At 40.3% G+C, this 20518-nt stretch overlaps 1 protein-coding gene across 3 annotated transcripts in view; it reads right to left on the bottom strand.

Moving 5' to 3' along the window:
* Positions 1–20518, bottom strand: part of LOC111855837 (uncharacterized) — a 32514-nt gene that overhangs the window by 3461 nt on the left and 8535 nt on the right. For all 3 annotated transcript variants that reach the window (XM_023835298.2, XM_023835297.2, XM_023835299.2), the window contains exons 2-9: positions 7729–7835; positions 6052–6183; positions 5481–5555; positions 4318–4456; positions 1852–1972; positions 1155–1230; positions 865–1001; positions 204–282 (exon numbers count right to left, since the gene is read on the bottom strand). In XM_023835298.2, coding sequence (XP_023691066.1) covers positions 204–282; positions 865–1001; positions 1155–1230; positions 1852–1972; positions 4318–4456; positions 5481–5555; positions 6052–6183; positions 7729–7823 — 854 coding nt within the window. In that variant the 5' untranslated portion in view covers positions 7824–7835. The remainder of the gene's footprint in view (positions 1–203; positions 283–864; positions 1002–1154; positions 1231–1851; positions 1973–4317; positions 4457–5480; positions 5556–6051; positions 6184–7728; positions 7836–20518) is intronic.

The raw sequence follows: 20518 nt of genomic DNA, 5'->3' as shown, positions 1-20518 counted from the left end.
TATTTTCCTTTATTGCATCACAGTCCATGACAAACGATGCAGGTTTCAGACCTTCTCCACACCAATCATCGTCAGAGCCAGAGATCATATTCAGTTAATCCGGTTTGACGTCATGTTCAGTAACTGTCTAAAAGCTATGTGATAATACAGCTGACGAGAGTGGAAAATAGCATATGTGTTAGCATTACATTGGGGGAGCTCACCAGTCATGAGTCAAAGCATTCTGCGCTGTGACTCTCAGCATGGGGTCCACCTCCATCAACTTGCACACGAGTTCTTTTGCTGTGAGAAAAACAAACTCAAATGAAGCTTTGTGGTTTATTACTGTTGGTGATTATCCACAAGAAAAATTAGGTTACAGGAATGTATACGATTTTTTTGCTAGCTTGTGTTTACGTAACTTTTGTGTGTGTCTAAAATCAATGAAGAACTGGTCACAAATCATGCACTGTGAAAATCAATCCAGTACCTTGATGAATGATGCTCCTTTCAAATGTTCATCTGTTTCAAGCAGCCAGACAAGTAAAATAAACCTTGCTACCTAAAGGTGCCCAGCCAGGATTGACTCTTTCATGTCTGTCATTTTAAGCCCACGGTAGAATATTGCTGTGTTCTATTCTTGAAACTACCAAATTTATTTCTGTCATTGTTTTGTATCCATATCTGCTCAATGCAAATAATTACACAGAACACAAAACAGACAGCAATAAATTTGAAAGTGGTGCATAATTCAATTGATGTTTATTTTAAAATAGTACCAAAAATGTATATATTTGCATATAGTCAAATATAGTTAAAATACTTTTTACATTCAACATCCCTCTGTGTCAATCTGTGTGCTTTCAGCACTGACTGACTGCTTACCTGCAGGAGATATGTCATCCCAGTAGGGGGAGTCAAACTCAAACTCTCCAGCCACGATACGACGGAAGAGTATGCGGTTGTGCTGATCGGTGTCGTCTTCCTCGGTTTCGTCGTAGAATGGAGGATTTCCAGACAAGCTGATGGATGAGTGGTTTTTAGAAATCAGTCACAGGCAACACTTCAAGTAGGAGAGGGCATGAAACACAACGATACAGCTATCAGTGACATTTTACGTCTGTGTAATACTGGGGAATGTACTGACAATCTTCTTCTACCTGGTGGGCACTCACAGTATGAACATGATGACACCAACAGCCCAGCAGTCAATCGGGCAACCATACCGACGCCGGGCCACGACTTCGGGTGCTGAGACGAGAAAGCATGACAAAGGGTATCAGAATCAGAATTTATTAGCCAGGTAGAACTGCATGTACTAGCAATTTATTTTGGGAGTATTGATGCTTACGTTAAGAGATAACATAGAAGAACAAAGAACATAAGAAAAATACATAAGTAGAATTAAAATAATAGAATAATTGAATAAAATAGCACAGAGCAGTGCAAGCTGTCCAATATACTAACAATAATTATAAAGACAACAGAAGGAACAGAGGTATATTGAATATTGAAATGTAAAAGTATGAAATTATATGATGTCCAGTAGAAGAAAAAGATGTACAAAGATGCATGCAGAGTAGTGGGGGAGTAACAGAGGCAGGGACTGTGTCAGCGGGGGTCGGGGGGGGGGGCTTGTTAATGAGTTCAACTGCTGAAGGAAAGAAGCTGTGTTTGTAGCACGTGGTTCTGGGTTTGATAGAGAGTCTCTTGCCGGAGGGTAGTTTTTTGAGCAGGATGTGAGGGATACAAAGTACATCGTGTTCATGTAGATCTGCCAGCTGAGTAGTAATAACGAGATGAAGGTTGGACTGAATGGCATCTACTGCATATAGGCTGATAGGTGGACAGACAAAAGAGAGAGAGACTTACCCAGGTACTCAGGGGTGCCACACGGCTCTGTGATACCGTTATTTTCAAACCTCGACAAGTAGAAGTCGCGGAGTACCACTTTGTTGTGGTTATTTTCTGTGTAATATATAAGATTCTCCAGCTGAAGACACAAGAAAATATATAAAAATATATATAACATCCATCCATCTTCTGTACCCGCTTGTCCTATGCAGGGTCGTGGGAGTCCGGAGCCTATCCCGGGAATTATGGGCGCAAGGCAGGGAATAACCCAGGATGGGGCGCCAACCCAATGCAGAGAACACATGCATACATTCACACCTGTAGGTAACTCCAATGTACCTTAGTCTTTTTTTCTAGGACAGTGGGGGGAAGCCAGAGAACCCAGAGAACCCCACTATGAGACAAGGAGAGACTGCACACTCCATATACATGGAGCTATGGTGGAGATTCGAACCCTGGTCCCAGAGGCAACAGTGCTTTCCCTTGTAGTAAAATCCCTCTTTATAAGCCCTGATTTATAGGGGCAGGCCTCACATAAAACATATATAGGGAATATGAGAAACTGTACCATGAGTCTGCTGTCACTATAAATCATAAAGGGATTATGGTCTATATAAGCATCTATCCTGTAACATGTGCATGTAAAAATCTTAAAAGCACTACATATAAGGAGGATTAAATCTCTAAAGGTGGCTTCAACATCATGGAGAAAACGAAATGAAGTTTCCAAACCGCCAGCTGTCAAAAGTATTCTAGGGGGTATCTTGATGGCTGTTGCTTTCACACGAATTTATTGGAAAAGTGAGCAAATCGTATGAGAGGGATCAGTATGTCTCTGAAGTGGAGGCTGATGAATGGGCTGCTCTCCATCGCCTTCACGAGCCTACTGACCTGGGAACAGAGGCGTAACCGCTTCTGTGAGTGAGAAAGAGAGTGGGTTTGTGGCCTTTTATCCCAATAAAAGGTGTATCCTTGTTTTTTTTCCTCCCTTTGAAAATAATTTAGCCGAAGCAGCCTAGAAACTTTATTTCTGAGCCTTTGTGTAAAACTTGCGTTTAGAATACTGCCAACTGTCGGGAAACAATTATGCATAATTGTGTTAATATGATAATTCCTCGGATTATAAATAACAAGTATATTACATTTCCCATCTGAATAATCAGCTACCCAACAGCTGCCGTTGCATTCTTGGTGGAGAGCTTTTCAGTTTTCCGAAGTCTTACTCAGAAGAAACAAGGGAATGGATCCAGACAACAAATAATTACATAATAATTATGTAATTACATACAAGGGCGTAGGTTTTATTATAACATTGGGAAATGGGGGGCATTACCGTCATAACCTGTGAAAATTACGTAAAATTCCATATTCATTTTTTACAAGACTTTTAAAGGGACAAATTAACGAAGAAAAATCCCCTCCCCCCCCCCACCAAAGATCTTACACTTATATAAGAGGAAAAGGATGAATTGGAAAAATACATAAGCCCTTCTACAAGGGACAGTCATAAAATATGGAGGCTGGTTTTCCTGTGATGATCACTTCTGTTACCTTGACAGACATCCCACCTCCCCTGGAAGTTCTGGGAGTCTCCTGCAATTTGTCAGCAGCTTCCTAACACCTGCTAATTATGTGCAATATCCTACAAATATATCCACAGAGAAATAAAACTGATGTCATGAAGGGGCGTGGCTACAGGTGGGCAGGGTGGGACTGCCTGCTCACCCAAGATATTCCAACCCCTAAGCTGACAAATTGTCATATTGGCGAGCACATTTTTCACATAGACACGGTATATAAGTATGTGACATATACTGAATATTGTATTGTCACTAACAATAAACTGTCTGTATGAAAAGAAATGTTCAAAGCCCCAGAATTGATCATTTCAATTGTGAAAAAAACATAATCACAATGTCAGTAATCACAATATGAGCAAATGCATCAAAGACTGACTACCTTATTTAATACTCAGCTTAGCTTTTGACCAGCGAGTGTGATAGAGTGCTGATACTGGTAACAAATGCAACATTTTTGCATTTTATTTACTGGTGGACACTTTGATCCAAAGCAACTTACATATTATTGTGAAAGCAGGGTCAGACGGCCCCTGGCATGGTTGGGGGTTAGGGGCCTTCCTCAAGGGCCCAACAGCAAAACCTCTGCAGACCCAGGGATTAGAACCGGTGACCTTCTGATCACAACCAGGTAACCTAATGTTCACCTCCAGGTATAATCTCAACACACATGCATGCCAATAGTTAACTACTTTTATAGACAGTATCTTAAGATAAAGTGGTCTTTATTTACATGTGTAGTTTTGTTTTAAATATGGCCTGCACAGGCCACACAGTGGCTGTATTTGTCACTAACGTCCCGTACAATATGAAGAAGTCGGACGCACAGGCACCATCTGGACACCCAGCACACCCAAACTCAGCAGACGCCAGTCCTTCTAGCTAAGCTGAAGTGATTCAAGCTCACCTTCAGGTTCCTGTGGACGATGCTGAGTGAGTGTAGGTAGGACGCGGCCTCCAGCACCTGCCGGATGACACAGGAGGCGTCCCTCTCAGTGTAGTTTCCCTGGTCCAGAATCCAGTCAAACACGTCGCCCCCTGTAGCCCTGGAGTAGCCACACAAAGTCAGGTCAAGTGGGAATTACTATCGTACCATCCATATACAGGTATATAGTGGCATGATGTAGCGTCCTCACAGGAGCACGATGTCACATACTACATCAGTGACGGGGGGGGGAGAGTTAAAGTACAAAACAGAGCACAGGGCAAAAAGAGGGGGGCTAGTGGCAATGTGTATGTGTGTAAACAAGAAGTAAGACAGCAACAGCATAACAAGGTGGAATAATCTAACAACTAACAAGATTTTTATTACAATGCAAGTTGCTTGGAGCACTAAAGTATATTGAAGTGAACTGTTACTGAATGGGGTTACTATTTACTATCAGTGACTGTCTACTTTAACACAATGGAAGCCAGTAAAACAACCAATAAGAAATGGATTAAAGAGGTAACTGATTGACAGGGCATGTTAATCCCACCCACTGCGGCCTCTTTACTCCACTGCCGCCGAAGCAGGTTAACACCTGTGTGATGTCATACTTTCAGGGACCTCTACTTTCTCCACGCAGTGGGTTCCTACTCCATGAGAGTAATGAATTGTCTTTTTCATATATATGTTGATGCTGATGAATTTGTGTGAGTATTTTTAGCTCAGGTCAAGTCAGCTAAAAAAAAAAAACGGAGAACGGAAGAGAAAATTTGCACGGCAAATGGCAAAGAAAACTATGCAGGGATGAAATTGGGGCAAGTACAATGCAAGCTGAAACACAAATATACCTCATCTGTTAGCAGACCCACCTGGCTAACATGCTAATGTGCCATTTTCTGCACAAGATAGACCTATGAAGCCCTCAGACTAATTAACTGAAGGAGTTTAATAACATCCATCCTTTTCCTGGTGGGGCTTTAATTAACAACACATTGTTTGCTCACATTATTAGGTCTAGTAGTAATGAAAAATGAGCAAAACCCCTGTTTGAGTTTCTGAAGAGAAAAATGATAGATAGATAGATAGATAGATAGATAGATAGATAGATAGATAGATAAAATGAAAGAAAGAAAGAAACTCACAACTCTTGCATAATGAAGTATTCCTTCCTGGTCTCAAATGTATCAATCAGTTGTAGTATATTAGGGTGCCTCACCCTGAAAAAAGGTTTATAATAAAAAAAACGTTTAAAGACAGCAGCACATTTCACATGCACACATAAACTGGTATGAGCCCAATCATATGATATATACCCCAGCATTACTGAAGCAAGTTAAAAAATGGAGAAAAATCTATGCAGCATAACTGTTATATGTTGTAGGGGCTTATACACTAAAAATCTGCTTTTCGTATATAAATATTTGGTATTACTGAGTTTTAGAATATAAATATTTTTAATACAAATTACTATTAAATTAATACTGCTACCACTATATAAGTACTAGGGAGAAAAAGCAAGAAGTATTAATGAACTAATAATAAAACTTTCTACTTTCTATAAAAGTATTACTTAGTAATGCTACTATAATACTACTGCAATACTACAAACATGAGTACTTCTCAAAGTGCTACAAGTTGTACCACTGAAAGTATAGCTGCAGTCAGAGGTGCAAGCTTTCCTTTAATGGCCATTCTCAGACTGTCGCCTCTTACATGTTCAGAATCATGATCTCATTCTTAGCTGCTTTGCGCACTTTCTTTCCATCTTTCTTGAGGAATTTCTTGCAGAAGAAGACCTTGCTGGTAAGCCGCTCCTTTGCCACGCAGAGCTCACAAAACTCTTTCCTACAGAGGAATCGAGACAAGACACATCGGGAAACATCTGAAGGAGGGGATTTTGGCAGAGACCAGGTAGCAAGTTGAGCAGGAAAATTGTTTTTTAATGACTATATATAAACTTGTGTTTCAAAGTGAAATGATTTGCGGGCTAGGAAATAGACCATGAGTGAACACCTAGTGAATTTCAATATGTTAAATAAAAGCATTCTACATCCAGCTTTGCATTGATATTCTGGCATGTATGGCGCTAAACCAGTGCCATTTTGGTTAAGCAGTCGGCCTGCTGGTGACAAACATTTCATAATTAGTAGATATATGTTGGCTGCTCTACATTGTTAGAGCATATTCAACGTGCAGCTTTGCACAGCATTGGGATACTGAAAGTATTCCAATTTGAACTGAAACTGAAAGAGGGTCTGATTTTGTATTTCTCTGATAGATACTCACACCCTGAGTGTGTGTCTGCTTTGGTATAGCTCTGATGGATACTCAAACCCTGAGTGTGTGCCTGAGTTGGTATTTCTCTGACGGATACTCACACCATGAGTGTGTGTCTGATTTGGTATTTCTCTGATGGATACTCAAACCTTGAGTGTGTGCCTGAGTTGGTATTTCTCTGACGGATACTCCCACCCCGAGTATGTGTCTGATTTGGTATTTCTCTGATGGATACTCACAACCCGAGTCTGTGTCTGATTTGGTATTTCTCTGATGGATACTCACACCCCGAGTGTGTGTCTGATTTGGTATTTCTCTGATGGATACTCACACCCCGAGTGTGTGTCTGATTTGGTATTTCTCTGATGGATACTCAAACCCTGAGTGTGTGCCTGAGTTGGTATTTCTCTGACGGATACTCACACCATGAATGTGTGTCTGATTTGGTATTTCTCTGACGGATACTCACACCATGAATGTGTGTCTGATTTGGTATTTCTCTGATGGATACTCACACCCCGAGTGTGTGTCTGATTTGGTATTTCTCTGATGGATACTCACACCCCGAGTGTGTGTCTGATTTGGTATTTCTCTGATGGATACTCACACCCCGAGTGTGTGTCTGATTTGGTATTTCTCTGATGGATACTCACACCCCGAGTGTGTGTCTGATTTGGTATTTCTCTGATGGATACTCACACCCCGAGTGTGTGTCTGATTTGGTATTTCTCTGATGGATACTCACACCCCGAGTGTGTGTCTGATTTGGTATTTCTCTGATGGATACTCACACCCTGAGTGTGTGTCTGATTTGGTATTTCTCTGATGGATACTCACACCCCGAGTATGTGTCTGATTTGGTATTTCTCTGATGGATACTCACACCCCGAGTGTGTGTCTGATTTGGTATTTCTCTGATGGATACTCACACCCCGAGTGTGTGTCTGATTTGGTATTTCTCTGATGGATACTCACACCCCGAGTATGTGTCTGATTTGGTATTTCTCTGATGGATACTCACACCCCGAGTGTGTGTCTGATTTGGTATTTCTCTGATGGATACTCACACCCCGAGTGTGTGTCTGATTTGGTATTTCTCTGATGGATACTCACACCCTGAGTGTGTGTCCAATCTCATATTTTTCTGTTACATCTGACAGGCTGCTGCAGTTCCGTCTGTCCCACAGGGTGAGGCACCCAAATGCCATGATGACGTACACCTACAAAAATCGACAGTTAAACAGATACATTCCCAAATCAGACATGACGTTACTCCATGCACTTCATAACGAGGGGCTGTACCAGAGAAACAGTTCGCCATCATAAAATGTAGACAGAATTCAACACCAAATAAATAATCTTGAAATGCTGAACCTATTCAAGCCATCAGTTGGCAATAATTACGATGACATCATAATACAGGCAACATGTAGAATATAGTATGGTACAACAGCAGAAAATTCAGCAGCAGGTGGAATGGAAGATAAGCTCATTGTGTGATGCATATTGTGTAGAATTTGTGGGACCCCCATCCTGGCCGTAATCCCACCCCAGCCTGTCGGAGGCATATGCCCATATGCTAGAGGAACAAATGCAAAGGTTATGTAAAGCAGAATTACAGACAAAAAGCTGTTCGAATTTACAGGAGTCTTTAAGAAAGGGTTTATCTACAGGCATGATTCTCAAGAACAAATAGTGTGGCTTATCATGTTACATAGAATTTTAGCTTTCAGTGTGCCTTATTTGTGCCAATTGCGAAAACGTGGCAAGCAGACAGACCGGCTCAGGCCAAAATGAAGGATTACAGAATCCATTAAATATATAACCAAATATTATTCAGGGTTAGTGGTGAAAACAGCGTTTCTAATTTTTCATTCAAATGTTCTGTTTATGTTGATATTTTGATGAATCAGTCACAAAATTCTCAGCAAATGTCTATTACTTCAGTGATTCATATACAGTATCTGTTATTTATACTCAAAAAAATATGAACCCAGCTTCTGTCTAAGAAGCTGTTGTACTGGCATGTCCCAGACTGCACTTTGACTCCATCTCCATTACAAGAGGCAGAGGCCTGGGTGCATGGAGCCCCATTTTGGGACTGATGCACATCCAAAAGAGGGTGTGCAGTGGAGTATGTGGGGTTGAATATACCAGTATACAAAGATATACACAGATATACGCTGAACCTGCAGGCACACTGTCTTAATACATAGTCATCCACACTTCATATCACTGCACCGTAGTGGAGAAGCGATTAAGAAAAATGGATGGATATTACACTTCAAATCACAGAAATATGTAAAATATCTGCACCTAAAAATTGAATCGAGAGAAGAGGCAGACCGATGGAACGGGAGTCCACCGTGCAAGGTAATACCAGTATCAGTGTGAAAGGTGGTCACTTAATTAGGAGAGCAATGTAGGGTGGGCTTTCCACCGTTGTCTATTCTACCCATGATGCACCACTTGCATCTGTATATATTGTTTGTTTGCAGAGGTGTCATATGTAATTTATTATTTATTGCCAACCGCTGAACTTATAACTTCGTAGTTATTGCCTCTGTGGTCTGAAGGAAGGCTGTATATAACAATTTCATTGTACTATGTGCAAACAAGAATAAAGTCTTTACTCTGGGCTTTATTTGGTTGTGTTAATTAGGTTTGTGGTGTTTGTTTTATTCACCATTAGCAGCCTAGGTCACGCATTCTTGCCTTATTCCTTTGGTGTGCCATTAAAGAGCCAAATATAGCTAAAAGGATTTGGAGGTGACTTTTGTTTACCTCTTATCAAGAATTATCATGAACTTACAACACTTCAGGCCATATACTGCCTTTTAAATCTTTCCAAAAGTCCCAATTATCAAGGCTGTGTGAAACAAAAAACGCATATAAATAACTATAATATGGGTTATTTTCCTTGCAGTCAAGCCTCCGCCAGGTTTTGAAGTTCCATCTTCCAGTAGATATGCTATACATTCTCCTCATCTCCTCACAATGTACCCAAAAAGCCAGACCATAGTTCTGATTTAGACACTTCCTGAGTGTTTGAACTTTCAGTCTGTAGAAGTTTCTGCCAGGGTGACTCAAACGTAATAAGATCAGAATCTTCTATATCTTTTTTTCTGGTTTCTATACTACGCCACCAAAAACTGACCCAAAAAAAGATGTGTCTCAGTAATTATAATGCAATCTTAAGCATTTCTCTAAGCTATTTTTTTTAAATACTGAGGGAATGCTAATATAACATTTTAAAAGGAGCAAAACCCATCCTACGTAGCGAACTGAAGAAAATCCAAATCATGCATAAGCAAATTTAACATAACCCAAAAATGCTAAAATCCCCAGAGAATCATTTCCTCAGTCTTCTGATAGTCTACTATCCCACTCATCAAGGTGCACGATTGATCATATACTTCTTGTGAGGGATCCCACTGTTTGTCAGAAATCTCTTTTCATGTACAGTAGCATTGCTTCACCATGTTCTATAACAGCCAGCTTTGGGTCACCTATATTCAGTTCTGCCTTAGATAAGTTATTGTCACAGGGGGGTAGCTTGACCTTGAAAGGATAAAACTAATTCTCTTCTGAATACACTAGAGGTTTGCAGGCAGGTGGTACTTTAGGTCGGACTCACACTTGGCCCGGTTGCATTGTACCATGCCTGAGCACGATTATCTCCCCCCGCCACTGGTCTTTGCACGTAACGTTCTGGGCACGCTTTTATCATCACCATGTGACTTTTTGTGTTGAAGATTTGTGTCTTATTTGAGTGGTGTCCAAATTCAGGAGATGCATCCTTCTAAGGTTGCATTAGAAGACTGAATGCGTGACAGCAGTGCGACAAGGCCGTCCCATTTCAAAGTCTCCTTCACAGGAATTTTTACACTCATTGCCTAAAGCCCTGTAAATGTTTGTTACTAACCTATCTGTAATGTACTGCCTACCCTATCTGTTCCTTTTGAGTCCGTTTCATGTATATTCATGTATTTCATGTAAGTTGATGCATATATGCATGCGTGTGCCAATTGCATCATTGAAGTCATGTATGTGTTGCATGTACTAGATGCATACCACGCCTGAGTCCAACAGAAATGTGCCCAAGCTCACCTCTTCAAGCAGACCTGGGCACGGATTAGTGTACTATGCCTGGGCATGGATTAGCGTACTATGCCTGGGGATCAAACGTGCTTGGGCACGTTGCAGATGGCCTAGCGCAGGGACCCCCAATTCCGGTCTTGGAAGGCCAGTCTGCAACACAGTTTTCAGATTTCCTTGCTCAAACTTACCTACTAAACAGATGTGAAATCTTCAAACTGTGGCGCAGACTGACCCTCCAGGACCGGAATTGGGGGTCCCTGGCCTAGTGTAAGTACACCCTTAGGGGGGTTCTGTCATACAAGGTTGTATCCCTTAGGTTACAGACACTGGACATGAGCATGATTTTGCCATACAGTTACTGCATAAAACTGCATAAGTTGCATGTGAGGAGACAACGGTCTTTGAAACATGGATTGTGGAGTTCAACAGAACAAGAATGCGGCAAAGAACCAGCGACTAATACATTTTGTTCAGAAGATAATAATAGGCAAAGTTGCTCTTAAATGTCATGTTTAAGATGCGTGGTATACATGTTTTTACTAAATTTTACTAAAACTAATTGTGCACTACATACTTACAGTGTGCAAGGCAAGGTTGTAATCGATAACAAAAACATATTCATAAACAAAATCAGACACAAAAATTCAAACGAAAACTACAACTACACTATAACTAGAAACTATCAGAAACCAACTGAGATCACAAAAACAAACGTCAACTACTTTTCGTTATCATTCTGAGAGGGTAGGATCGGTATTTACATACAATCTTTAGTCTGACTTCTTTTTGACTTCCTGTTACTTTTACCCTGGCCAATGAATGGTCCTGGTTCATTTGCGTCACTGAGTGGAGCCTCTGCAGAACTGAGTCAGGAACATATTGCCTGTAAAGGAACAAATGACTCTCTATACCCCTGTACCAAAATGTTGAATATATAATGCAATTCTTATAGAGCCTGGGAGTACATTTTATCTTTTTTTTTTTTTTGGTCGTGTAGTTTTATTTATGATTTATTTATATTGGATATTTGTTTTTTGACATGGCAATTCCAATGTTTTCTTAAGAATTAAAAGTTCATTGCTCTTTGAAAGGGTGTCCTTGCATTATTGGGCTATTGTCATCAAATCAGTGGCACAATTATATCGTGTATCACAGTTATTTCTGGGACAATATATCGTTGAACAGTAGTAGCTATTGTGACAGGCCTATCCTCTGCCTTGTGTCCAGTGCTCCGTGGTGCAGACTGCAGGATCACAGTGAGCCTGTATTAAATAAGCAGTGATGCAGTAGATATTCCTTTTCCTTTCCCACCCACACAGTAAAACACAATAGGTAACAGTCTGTTAAAATATAGTGTAAATAAAATATTTGCCAGTGCATTTAGAAAGACTCATCATCTTCATATATATATATCCCATTGGTCAAACTACATGCATACTTTCGCTCTATAGTTGGCAAAAATGTTTTTTTATAGAGGTACAATGGCTCCCTAATCCTTGTCACGGCGGATGATTCAGTTGCACAGATGCCTACACATTTCAGCAGATTGTATCACTGCTCTTTTTAAGTTGATTAAGTTGATATTCAAAATGTTCATTTCCATGTACCATTCCAAAATATTTTCTTTATTAAAGTTCTGGCTTTTTCAGTAATGCATCCTAATTTTTATTTCCCGTCTTTTCCAGTAATGAATGTCAATAGTCTTTTGTGGATTATTCTAGCTATTATTGGCAATGCATGACATTTAGTCTGATTTCCGAACTTTGCATATAAATAACTTTATCTGTTGTGCTGCACCATGTTTGATCACTCTGGGTAATTTGGGGCGATGGCAGGATATTCACATGATCAAAAGCCATGACCCTGCACCTTCCAGTTGGCTGTAAGGGGGAAACTGCACCCGAATTACCAATTTTTATCATCACCACCCCTCCAGGCCCAGCCATTGGACACTACAAAAGTAGTTTGGTGATATGGCTTATGGTTGCTGGAGATTTCTGCAAAAAAACACGTCTTGTGTCAAAACAGGTTTGGAGGCTTGGTTAGCTAAGCCGTAAGCTTGATTGTTCTTGCTCCATGCTTCTGAATATTCCTCAAATCGGATTGTTGCATAATAGAAGCATGTTGCTTCCCTTTTCAGAAAGCAACCACTTTTAAAGCAATGGGGGATTATGGGAGAACATTATCTTGTTTTGAGTGTTCAAAGTCATATAAGGTGATCTTGCAGAGTTCCCCAACTGCACCTTAGACATTGGTTTCCATGCTGCCCTCTTTCCCCCTTTCTTTATACACAACATCACTGGATTCCTTTAGCTCTCCTCACAGCTTCTTCTATCACTCCTACACTGATGACACACAGCTCTCTCTGCCCACCCCTCTAACACAAGTTTCTTTTCCAGATTGCTGTATGTCTCGCTGATACGCCTGCCTGGTCGGGAGACCATCACCTCCAACATAACCTGCAAAAAAAATATTCTCCATAACCCATGCAGTCAGCCTGTCACTTCGCAGTGAGCTCAACATCGCACTAAATGACTTTATGGTAGAATTATTAGCAACTGTAGAGAGGCTTGACTTTAACCCCTGTGTGGTGGAATAAGCTTCTTCAGCTGCCCTTCAGAGAGCGAAGCAAATCTCATGTCTTCAGACTCATCTGACTGCATCCTACCCGCATCATAATGCTACTCCTACAGTATTTTCCTTCATGTGGATTGTTATGACCTAGTTTAGGGTTGCATTGTACCACAATGGAATTATAGTAATTACGAACAGTCAACAAACCAAGAAAAAAATGTATTTAGTGTAATGAATTAATTAATGTATTTAGTCAATTGACAACTAACACATGCAATACACCTGTAGCTTTTGGGTTTTGGCTATATTATGACATTCAAGCTCACATGTTCTGAGGAACCGAGTCAAATTCTTGTGCCTCAATTGCAGGGGAGGGGACGGCTGCATGGGAGGGTGGTAGTGCAATAAAGGACAAAATAGCAGTGCGACAAAAGACAAGACAGCGCAGAGACAAAAGACAGTGCAAAGACAAAAGACAGTGCAAAGACACAAAACAGTGCAAAGACAAAAGACAGTGCAAAGACACAAAACAGTGCAAAGACGAAAGACAGTTCAATGAAGGAAACTTACTCAGCCCAAGGCAATTCATTCTTTGACCTAATCACTGAAGAAGTTATTGTCTTAATTGTCTCTTTTGGACAAACTATGTTTTACACTGTGTTACTATGACAGAGTGCCCATCCAACACCATAATGTCCCCCATACGTAAATTTTACATGGACAAGGCTCTGGTATAAAGGAGACCTAAGGGTAAGCAAATGGTGGAAAATGATGGGAGAAAAATCAGGTCACTGGGATTTTTGTGTTAAGCAGCACCCTCTGTTTCTCATTCCAAAAAGCGTATTTGTGTCTTATGTTTTGTGTAAGAGCTACGCAGAGCAAGAGCTAGAAACTTGTATTTCAGTCGTCCATCCTAATTTGTGCTTTGTGCTTATTTGTTCTTGCCCACTGAATTTGTTTTGTTAATTTTGTGTTGTGCATGTGATTTTCATCTTTTCTCAGCCCATAATACTCTGTCCCTTCCTTATTAATCCCTGCGTTACTTTTGCATGCCTTTGCGACCAAATGGATTCTCATGCAGACTTAACATATATGGGCTTAGAAAAGTTATTTAACAAATGGCCATATATATATTCTACAAATATCTAAAAATTTAGAGACAATGATCTACAATAACGCTCTCCATCACTTTGGACCCCCTAGTGTAAATTTCTCACGATAAAAAAACATCATTAAATGATTCACTTTTCGATTACATATGAACTATCGGGAATGTACTTGGCTGTATGAAGTGCGAATAAGAACCTTGGAAACAGTAAGTTAAAAATATTAGATCAGAGTGAAATTGCACCTTTTCTTCTCTTCCTCTAGCAGCCGTGTTGCAAGACTACACTTCCTCACTTACTAATTGAGTGCGTAATGGTGGTGAGCAGCCTTTCCACATTCTGCGTTATATGCGAAACACCCATACAGTGTAGCGGTTGACTGGGAAGCAGAGGTGTGAGAGTCAAACAGGTCATAAGGTAGAGCTTTAATGTACTAGTGCTGCAGAACAAGTGAATGTAGCGCACAGCCTTTCACACTGCACTTTGCAGTACTGAGGTCCAATGGGACTCTGTAACCATTAGACATGGACCAGACATCTCACTGTGGGGGAACTGTAAATCTGGTTTGGTGCAACGCACAGATGCCAGAGGCCGGGTGGAAAGCCCATGAATTCACATGCTCCTCTGTATGAATGACATAGCTAAAGCATGGTGACAGGGTGTCACCAAAACGGCTCATAAAGAAAAACAAAACAGGGCTGCCCTATCATTCACCCCCTCCTACCAGTATGGTGCCTTCCTCCAAATATCCCACAAGCACAATAAAAAATACTCTCTTATGTCTTCATTGTTTTCTTTTGTGAGTCATAATTTCTTCCTCTGCTTCTTTACCCCTTAAAGAACTAAATTGAGATATATGTCCTATTAAATTGCATGTATGTGACTAAAATTTGTGTGACTAAATATTGGCTATGAATGGAATCAAATGATATGAAATGAATCAAAAATTATATAGTGTATATGGCTATTTATTGAGTATTATTTATATGATCAATTTCCCAACATACTGTTTAAAGATTCACATCCTTTGCAGATATATTTTGGTAAAATTTTGCTGCAGACATTTCATATTAAAACTTTGCCCAGTTATGATTAGTCGTTTCCATGTGGCATCTGATATTTCAGTACTTGCTTATCTCCCAATGGAATTCATGCATATGTGTTTTTCATGTTCTCTTTGTGCCTTTGACTGTGCCTTCATATGTGCACATTCGCATATGTGCTGTCACGTGCTCATGCTTGAATCTACTCTCTCCCATTTGTGTTCACCGTCAACTAAAAACTAGGTCAGCCGGGCTCCTGGGAGGGAGAGACAGAGAGTGAGATCGATGGAAGTGGAGAGAATCGCACTCCAGATGATCCCAGCTCTCATCCCTCCCAAACACAAATTTCCCCTGTTTGCCTACAAGTCTGTGAAACATGTAATATAGACAAAGCACACCTCTGGAAATGGCTCTTCCCTTTGGAAATCTGTGAAACGTTCCTTCATTTGCCATTCGCACGAGTATTTTGGTATTGCTTTGTTTCACATATCACATATTCGTCTTCTTTGAGACACATACAGTTGAGAGTGAGACTTGGGGTCTGAGTGCAGGGTCAGGCCATTTACCCACCATGCCTAGAGCATTTTGTGGGATTAAGGGCCTTACTCAAGGGTCCAACAGCTGCATGACTATCGTGTCAAGGCCTGGGCTAGAAGAGGCGACTTTCCAACCTCAGGCACTGAGGCTTAAATCATGAGCCACACATAAGCAGTCCACAGTAAAACCTTCGGCCGACTTATCCGGCATGGCAAGACGAGCCAAAAAAGAAAAAGAAAGATGCGTGTGGGATGAAGAAAGAAAGATTCGGAGTGAGAGGTAAAGAAGGTACTGAGGGAGGATGGTGAGAATAGAGTGACTAAGTTCAACCAAGTGCGAAGACAATAAGTGGAACGGCAGACGTCCATTATGAACGGGCGTGTGTGAGCGCCGAAGTGTTTGTTTAAATCGAGAGCAGGGGGATACTGCGAAAAATGTGTGAAAGTGTTAGAAAAAAAAAGCGCAACGGCTCCGCGCTGTAAACGCTTCTGTTACGAAGTAGTACAACAATTAGGAAGAGAATCTTCTTACTGAGCCTTCAGTCCTAGACAAACACATCAAGAGGATGGAAGGAATAAAAAGAGCAGACCTTAGCAATGGAACAGGGAGCTGAGAAGCTTTCTTAAAATATTCAGTGTGAGGCAGGGAATTTTCTGAGCTGCCTGTCGGGGGAGAAGGTTAACATTAGCGATGAAGTTTTTTTTTTTTTTTTTTTGATCTGAACGTTCCTTGTTCAGTCTCTGAAAGCTCTAGAGTGCCGGCCCTAGTTGCTAAACAGAAGCAGGGCGTTTCTGTGAATTTCAAAGCAACAGTAAGTCCTCGTCTTCTTGACCAATCCAAACCCAGGACCCTGTATATGTTTATTGATTAGGCTCACAACACAGAAAATGGGCTTCAGTTACAGTGAAATGTCTATGCTTTTTTTCCGCCACAGTCAATTTGGACAAACATGCCAACATAATTCCCAATAATGCAAGAATTCACACAGTTGAGCAATTCATCTGGGTGATGCGGTTCGGCTTTCTAATGCAATTCCCAAAACCCATTTTAATTACATAATAAAGAAATCCGTATGATTTGGGCCAATGTTTCTCAACTGGCGGGAGACCATTTTCAGTGGGTCGCAGAGTCTGTGGTTAAAACAAAAGTTACATGTATCCCCCCCTTTCATTTTTGGGGTGTGACTTAATGACTAAGGAAAAGTGTGGGTATTGAGACTAAGCCAGTTGAGAAGCATTGATTTCGGTGGCTCAAATTCAGACCCAGCACTAGCGTGGTGAAGTGATTAGTACCACCAGATTTTGACTGAAATATCAACTAAAGTCAGTCTTTCCATCCATTTAGCAACTGCTTATCCAGGTCAAAGAGGGTCTGGACCTTCTCCTAGGCTGTACATGGCACAAGGAAGGGGTACACTCTGTACAGTGGCGGATCCTGGCAAGGGGCAAGATGGGCAATTGCCCAGGGCGGCATCATTTGAGTGGGCGCTGGCGCCAGCCCCCTCCCCGGAACATGGTGAAATTGGGAGGGGGGTGGGCTGGCGGTGAAGTGAAGCTTGCCTAGGGCACCAGATGGGCTTCAACCGGCACTGACCCAGTATGTGATAGTAGTTCATCACAGGTCACTCGTAGGCATGCAATAGGATTCAAAATGATTGTGAAGGTTATCGTCATTTGTATTAGTACAAGTTCTGAGTACAATGAGATGCTTACTTGCATGTTTCCTGCAGAAAGACACAAGGTAACAAGACACAGCACAACCATTTCATCACAAGTAATTAAGTCTGTACTCATAAAAAATACAAGGATTGTCATAAATAAATCAATAAATACATTAATTGATCAGAACTTCTAAGTTGGAAAAAACAAACCATAAAAATAAGAATTCTTGGCAGCTATGTGTTGAGATCAACTGATTTTCCATAAGACAACGAGTAGAAAAACCATAATAGTTAAAATGTGGGAAATTGTGTTTTTAAAAGCCTATTTAGGACAGTCATTGTTGTTACATAATAGAAAGTTCAGGTTCCCTATAGTGATGAACAGGTGTGGAGGGGGTAGGAGGTATAAGAGAACACTATTAATACACTCTAAGAATAGTTACTACTGTGACGGTGCCTCTGAATTCGGTGTGAAATACAAATGTGCCCTACAGTTTAGCACCTTGATTAAATGGTGAAATATATAAATAAAATGCCAGCCTATTTAAACATATATTAACACACATGAATGAAAAAAACCCCATTTACCATTCATCAATTCTCAATAACTTAACCAGTTATGGTTCTCGTAGAAAGCCTAAGTCAGTAATGCAAAATTGTATGAGATCTGATTAACTGAGTCCTTTGGTAGTGCTGGACCAACGTTTGTCCGACTAGCCAACATTTGATCGACTCTGCAATTAGTCGAATGCCTCTCCAAGCTCGTTAAGTGATGCCCCTTCAATAAGACAGATACCCTAGGCTCAGTTAGCGTGTGTAACTTAAAAAAAAAGATTTATTTTATTAGAGTCTCAGCCAATAAATGTTAATAAACTATAATGTTAGATACATATATTTATAGTACCTGTTTTATTGTTAAATCTCACCTATGTTTATGTGGAGTTTGCTTCATCGTTATCCAGGGCGTCCCCCTGTCTTCTTATCCACCCTGATCAGCATAAGCAACTGGTGGCTGAGATTAGCCTTTTCATTGCAAAAACAATTGTCTAAGCAAGTTCTAAGGATACCCTACTGTGGGGTGACAAAGTTGCCCAAGTTGCTTAAAATTGGATCAGGTAAAGGAAGTTACCAAATAACCACTAGGTACGTTTAGCAACAAAGAGCATTGCTGAAAATGAGAGTTTTTAACAGTAATTGTATGAGGAGTGTTTTAAAGGCACTTTAAATAGAATATACAGAAAAATGGGGAACTTTCAAGTGATTTTTTGTGTGAAGTGAGTCAGAACCCTTATGTACTCATCTGTGTTCCTCTGTGTTCCAGTTGAATCTCCAGAAATATTACTGAAATAATATCAATAACTCCCACAGATCCGTCCCCTCTGTTCAGTCATCTCATCCTCGTCTGTCATTATAGTACTGCCAAACACTTGTTTAACCTAGTCTGACTGAAGGGGATTACAGTTGGTTTATGTCATAAGTTTGGTTCATTATGTCAGGTGAGAAAAGGCCAAGGGCCAGAGACCACTTAAACTAAGATATATTTAATCGTAGTTTTTCAGGCGTAAATGTGAGCCTGTACATCAAACCTTTGTAGAAAGTCGAGAGAAAAGGTAAAAAAGTTAACTATAATATGTAACCATTGTGATCTTGCTCTGTTGTATTTTTTTCTTTTTTATTGATCTTCTGAAGAGGATCGTGCACAGATCCCTGTGTACAATGACCTTCTCCTTTCATCAAAGGCTCCTTATCTCTTCTTCTGTTCCTTATTTTCAAGAAGTTTTTATGAAAAAATTATCACTCTCAAACAAATGGGCTATCTAAAGTCTCACTATTAAAAGTTATTAAAACAATCCATCAAGATCTTTGCAAACTGAAGAAACACAACAAATAAATTCAGGGTTTTTTTTTCTAAGCTGATTTTGACAAATATATGAATGCAATGCATTATGTTACTCTAATACCATGTGAATCAATGACTTAATGAATGCAAACATCACATTAATTTCCCAGACACATGGTACCACAGATGCTGCCCATTGCAGCTGCTCAGAGGAGCTGTCACTCTGTCTGTCTGGGGGCACATTTGTATGTTTGTGCATCTGGCTGCTTCGTGCCATGAAAATTGGAATTATCACTGTACCACGCTTCACAAGGACTTGAAGGCAGCTTCCATTTTCCCTCGCAATTATGTCTTACGGAATTACGAATTACACTTTGGGTAAAGCCTATCAAGTTAATCAAAAGTGAGTGCTTAAAAAACCCCTCATGCTGCGACTTTGCAGCCTGCCTTATTCATTGCCTTCTTTCCACACCCTGCGCTTGATATTATTACTATAAATAGCAATAGAGTAATTAATTCCTTAATTAAACAGGGGTACTATACTGCTCATAAAACTCTGTGAGCCTTCTCAAAGTTTGGCTTTTACATCTGGGCTCATTGATAACTCATTAGGCACCCTTCCTGTTGACTAGAATGTGGTTTATGATCACAAAAACATCCGGCTATAACTTAATTATGTGCAAACAGACTGTGGAAAAAGTTAATAATTTATGTTCTGTTCTACATACATTTATTGGCTGCTTTTTGCTGCCTTATCTCCACAAAATTTCTAAGAAAACTTCAGACTGAATTTTAATCGATCCCTTTTTTATCTATGTTCAAAATATCAAGGAATTCATCAGTCTTTGACTTCAAGCTCCTTTTCTCAGCCAGAACCATACAAACTGAGAGATACTTTAGTTCTACAACGCAGCCTAATTTTATCGTATTGGTAATAACCTGAATACAACCATCATTGCTTTTCAGGTCCAACTCTCCCGACAGCTCCCACTGTAATCCCTGTGCATGTGTGGCTAGCTCCATTTTAATTTGCTCCCTCTGG

This window comes from Paramormyrops kingsleyae, chromosome 6, assembly GCF_048594095.1.
Source record: "Paramormyrops kingsleyae isolate MSU_618 chromosome 6, PKINGS_0.4, whole genome shotgun sequence".
Classification (NCBI taxonomy): domain Eukaryota; kingdom Metazoa; phylum Chordata; class Actinopteri; order Osteoglossiformes; family Mormyridae; genus Paramormyrops; species Paramormyrops kingsleyae.
Note: the sequence above shows the minus strand (reverse complement) of the source record. Positions and strands in the feature narration are given on the sequence as shown.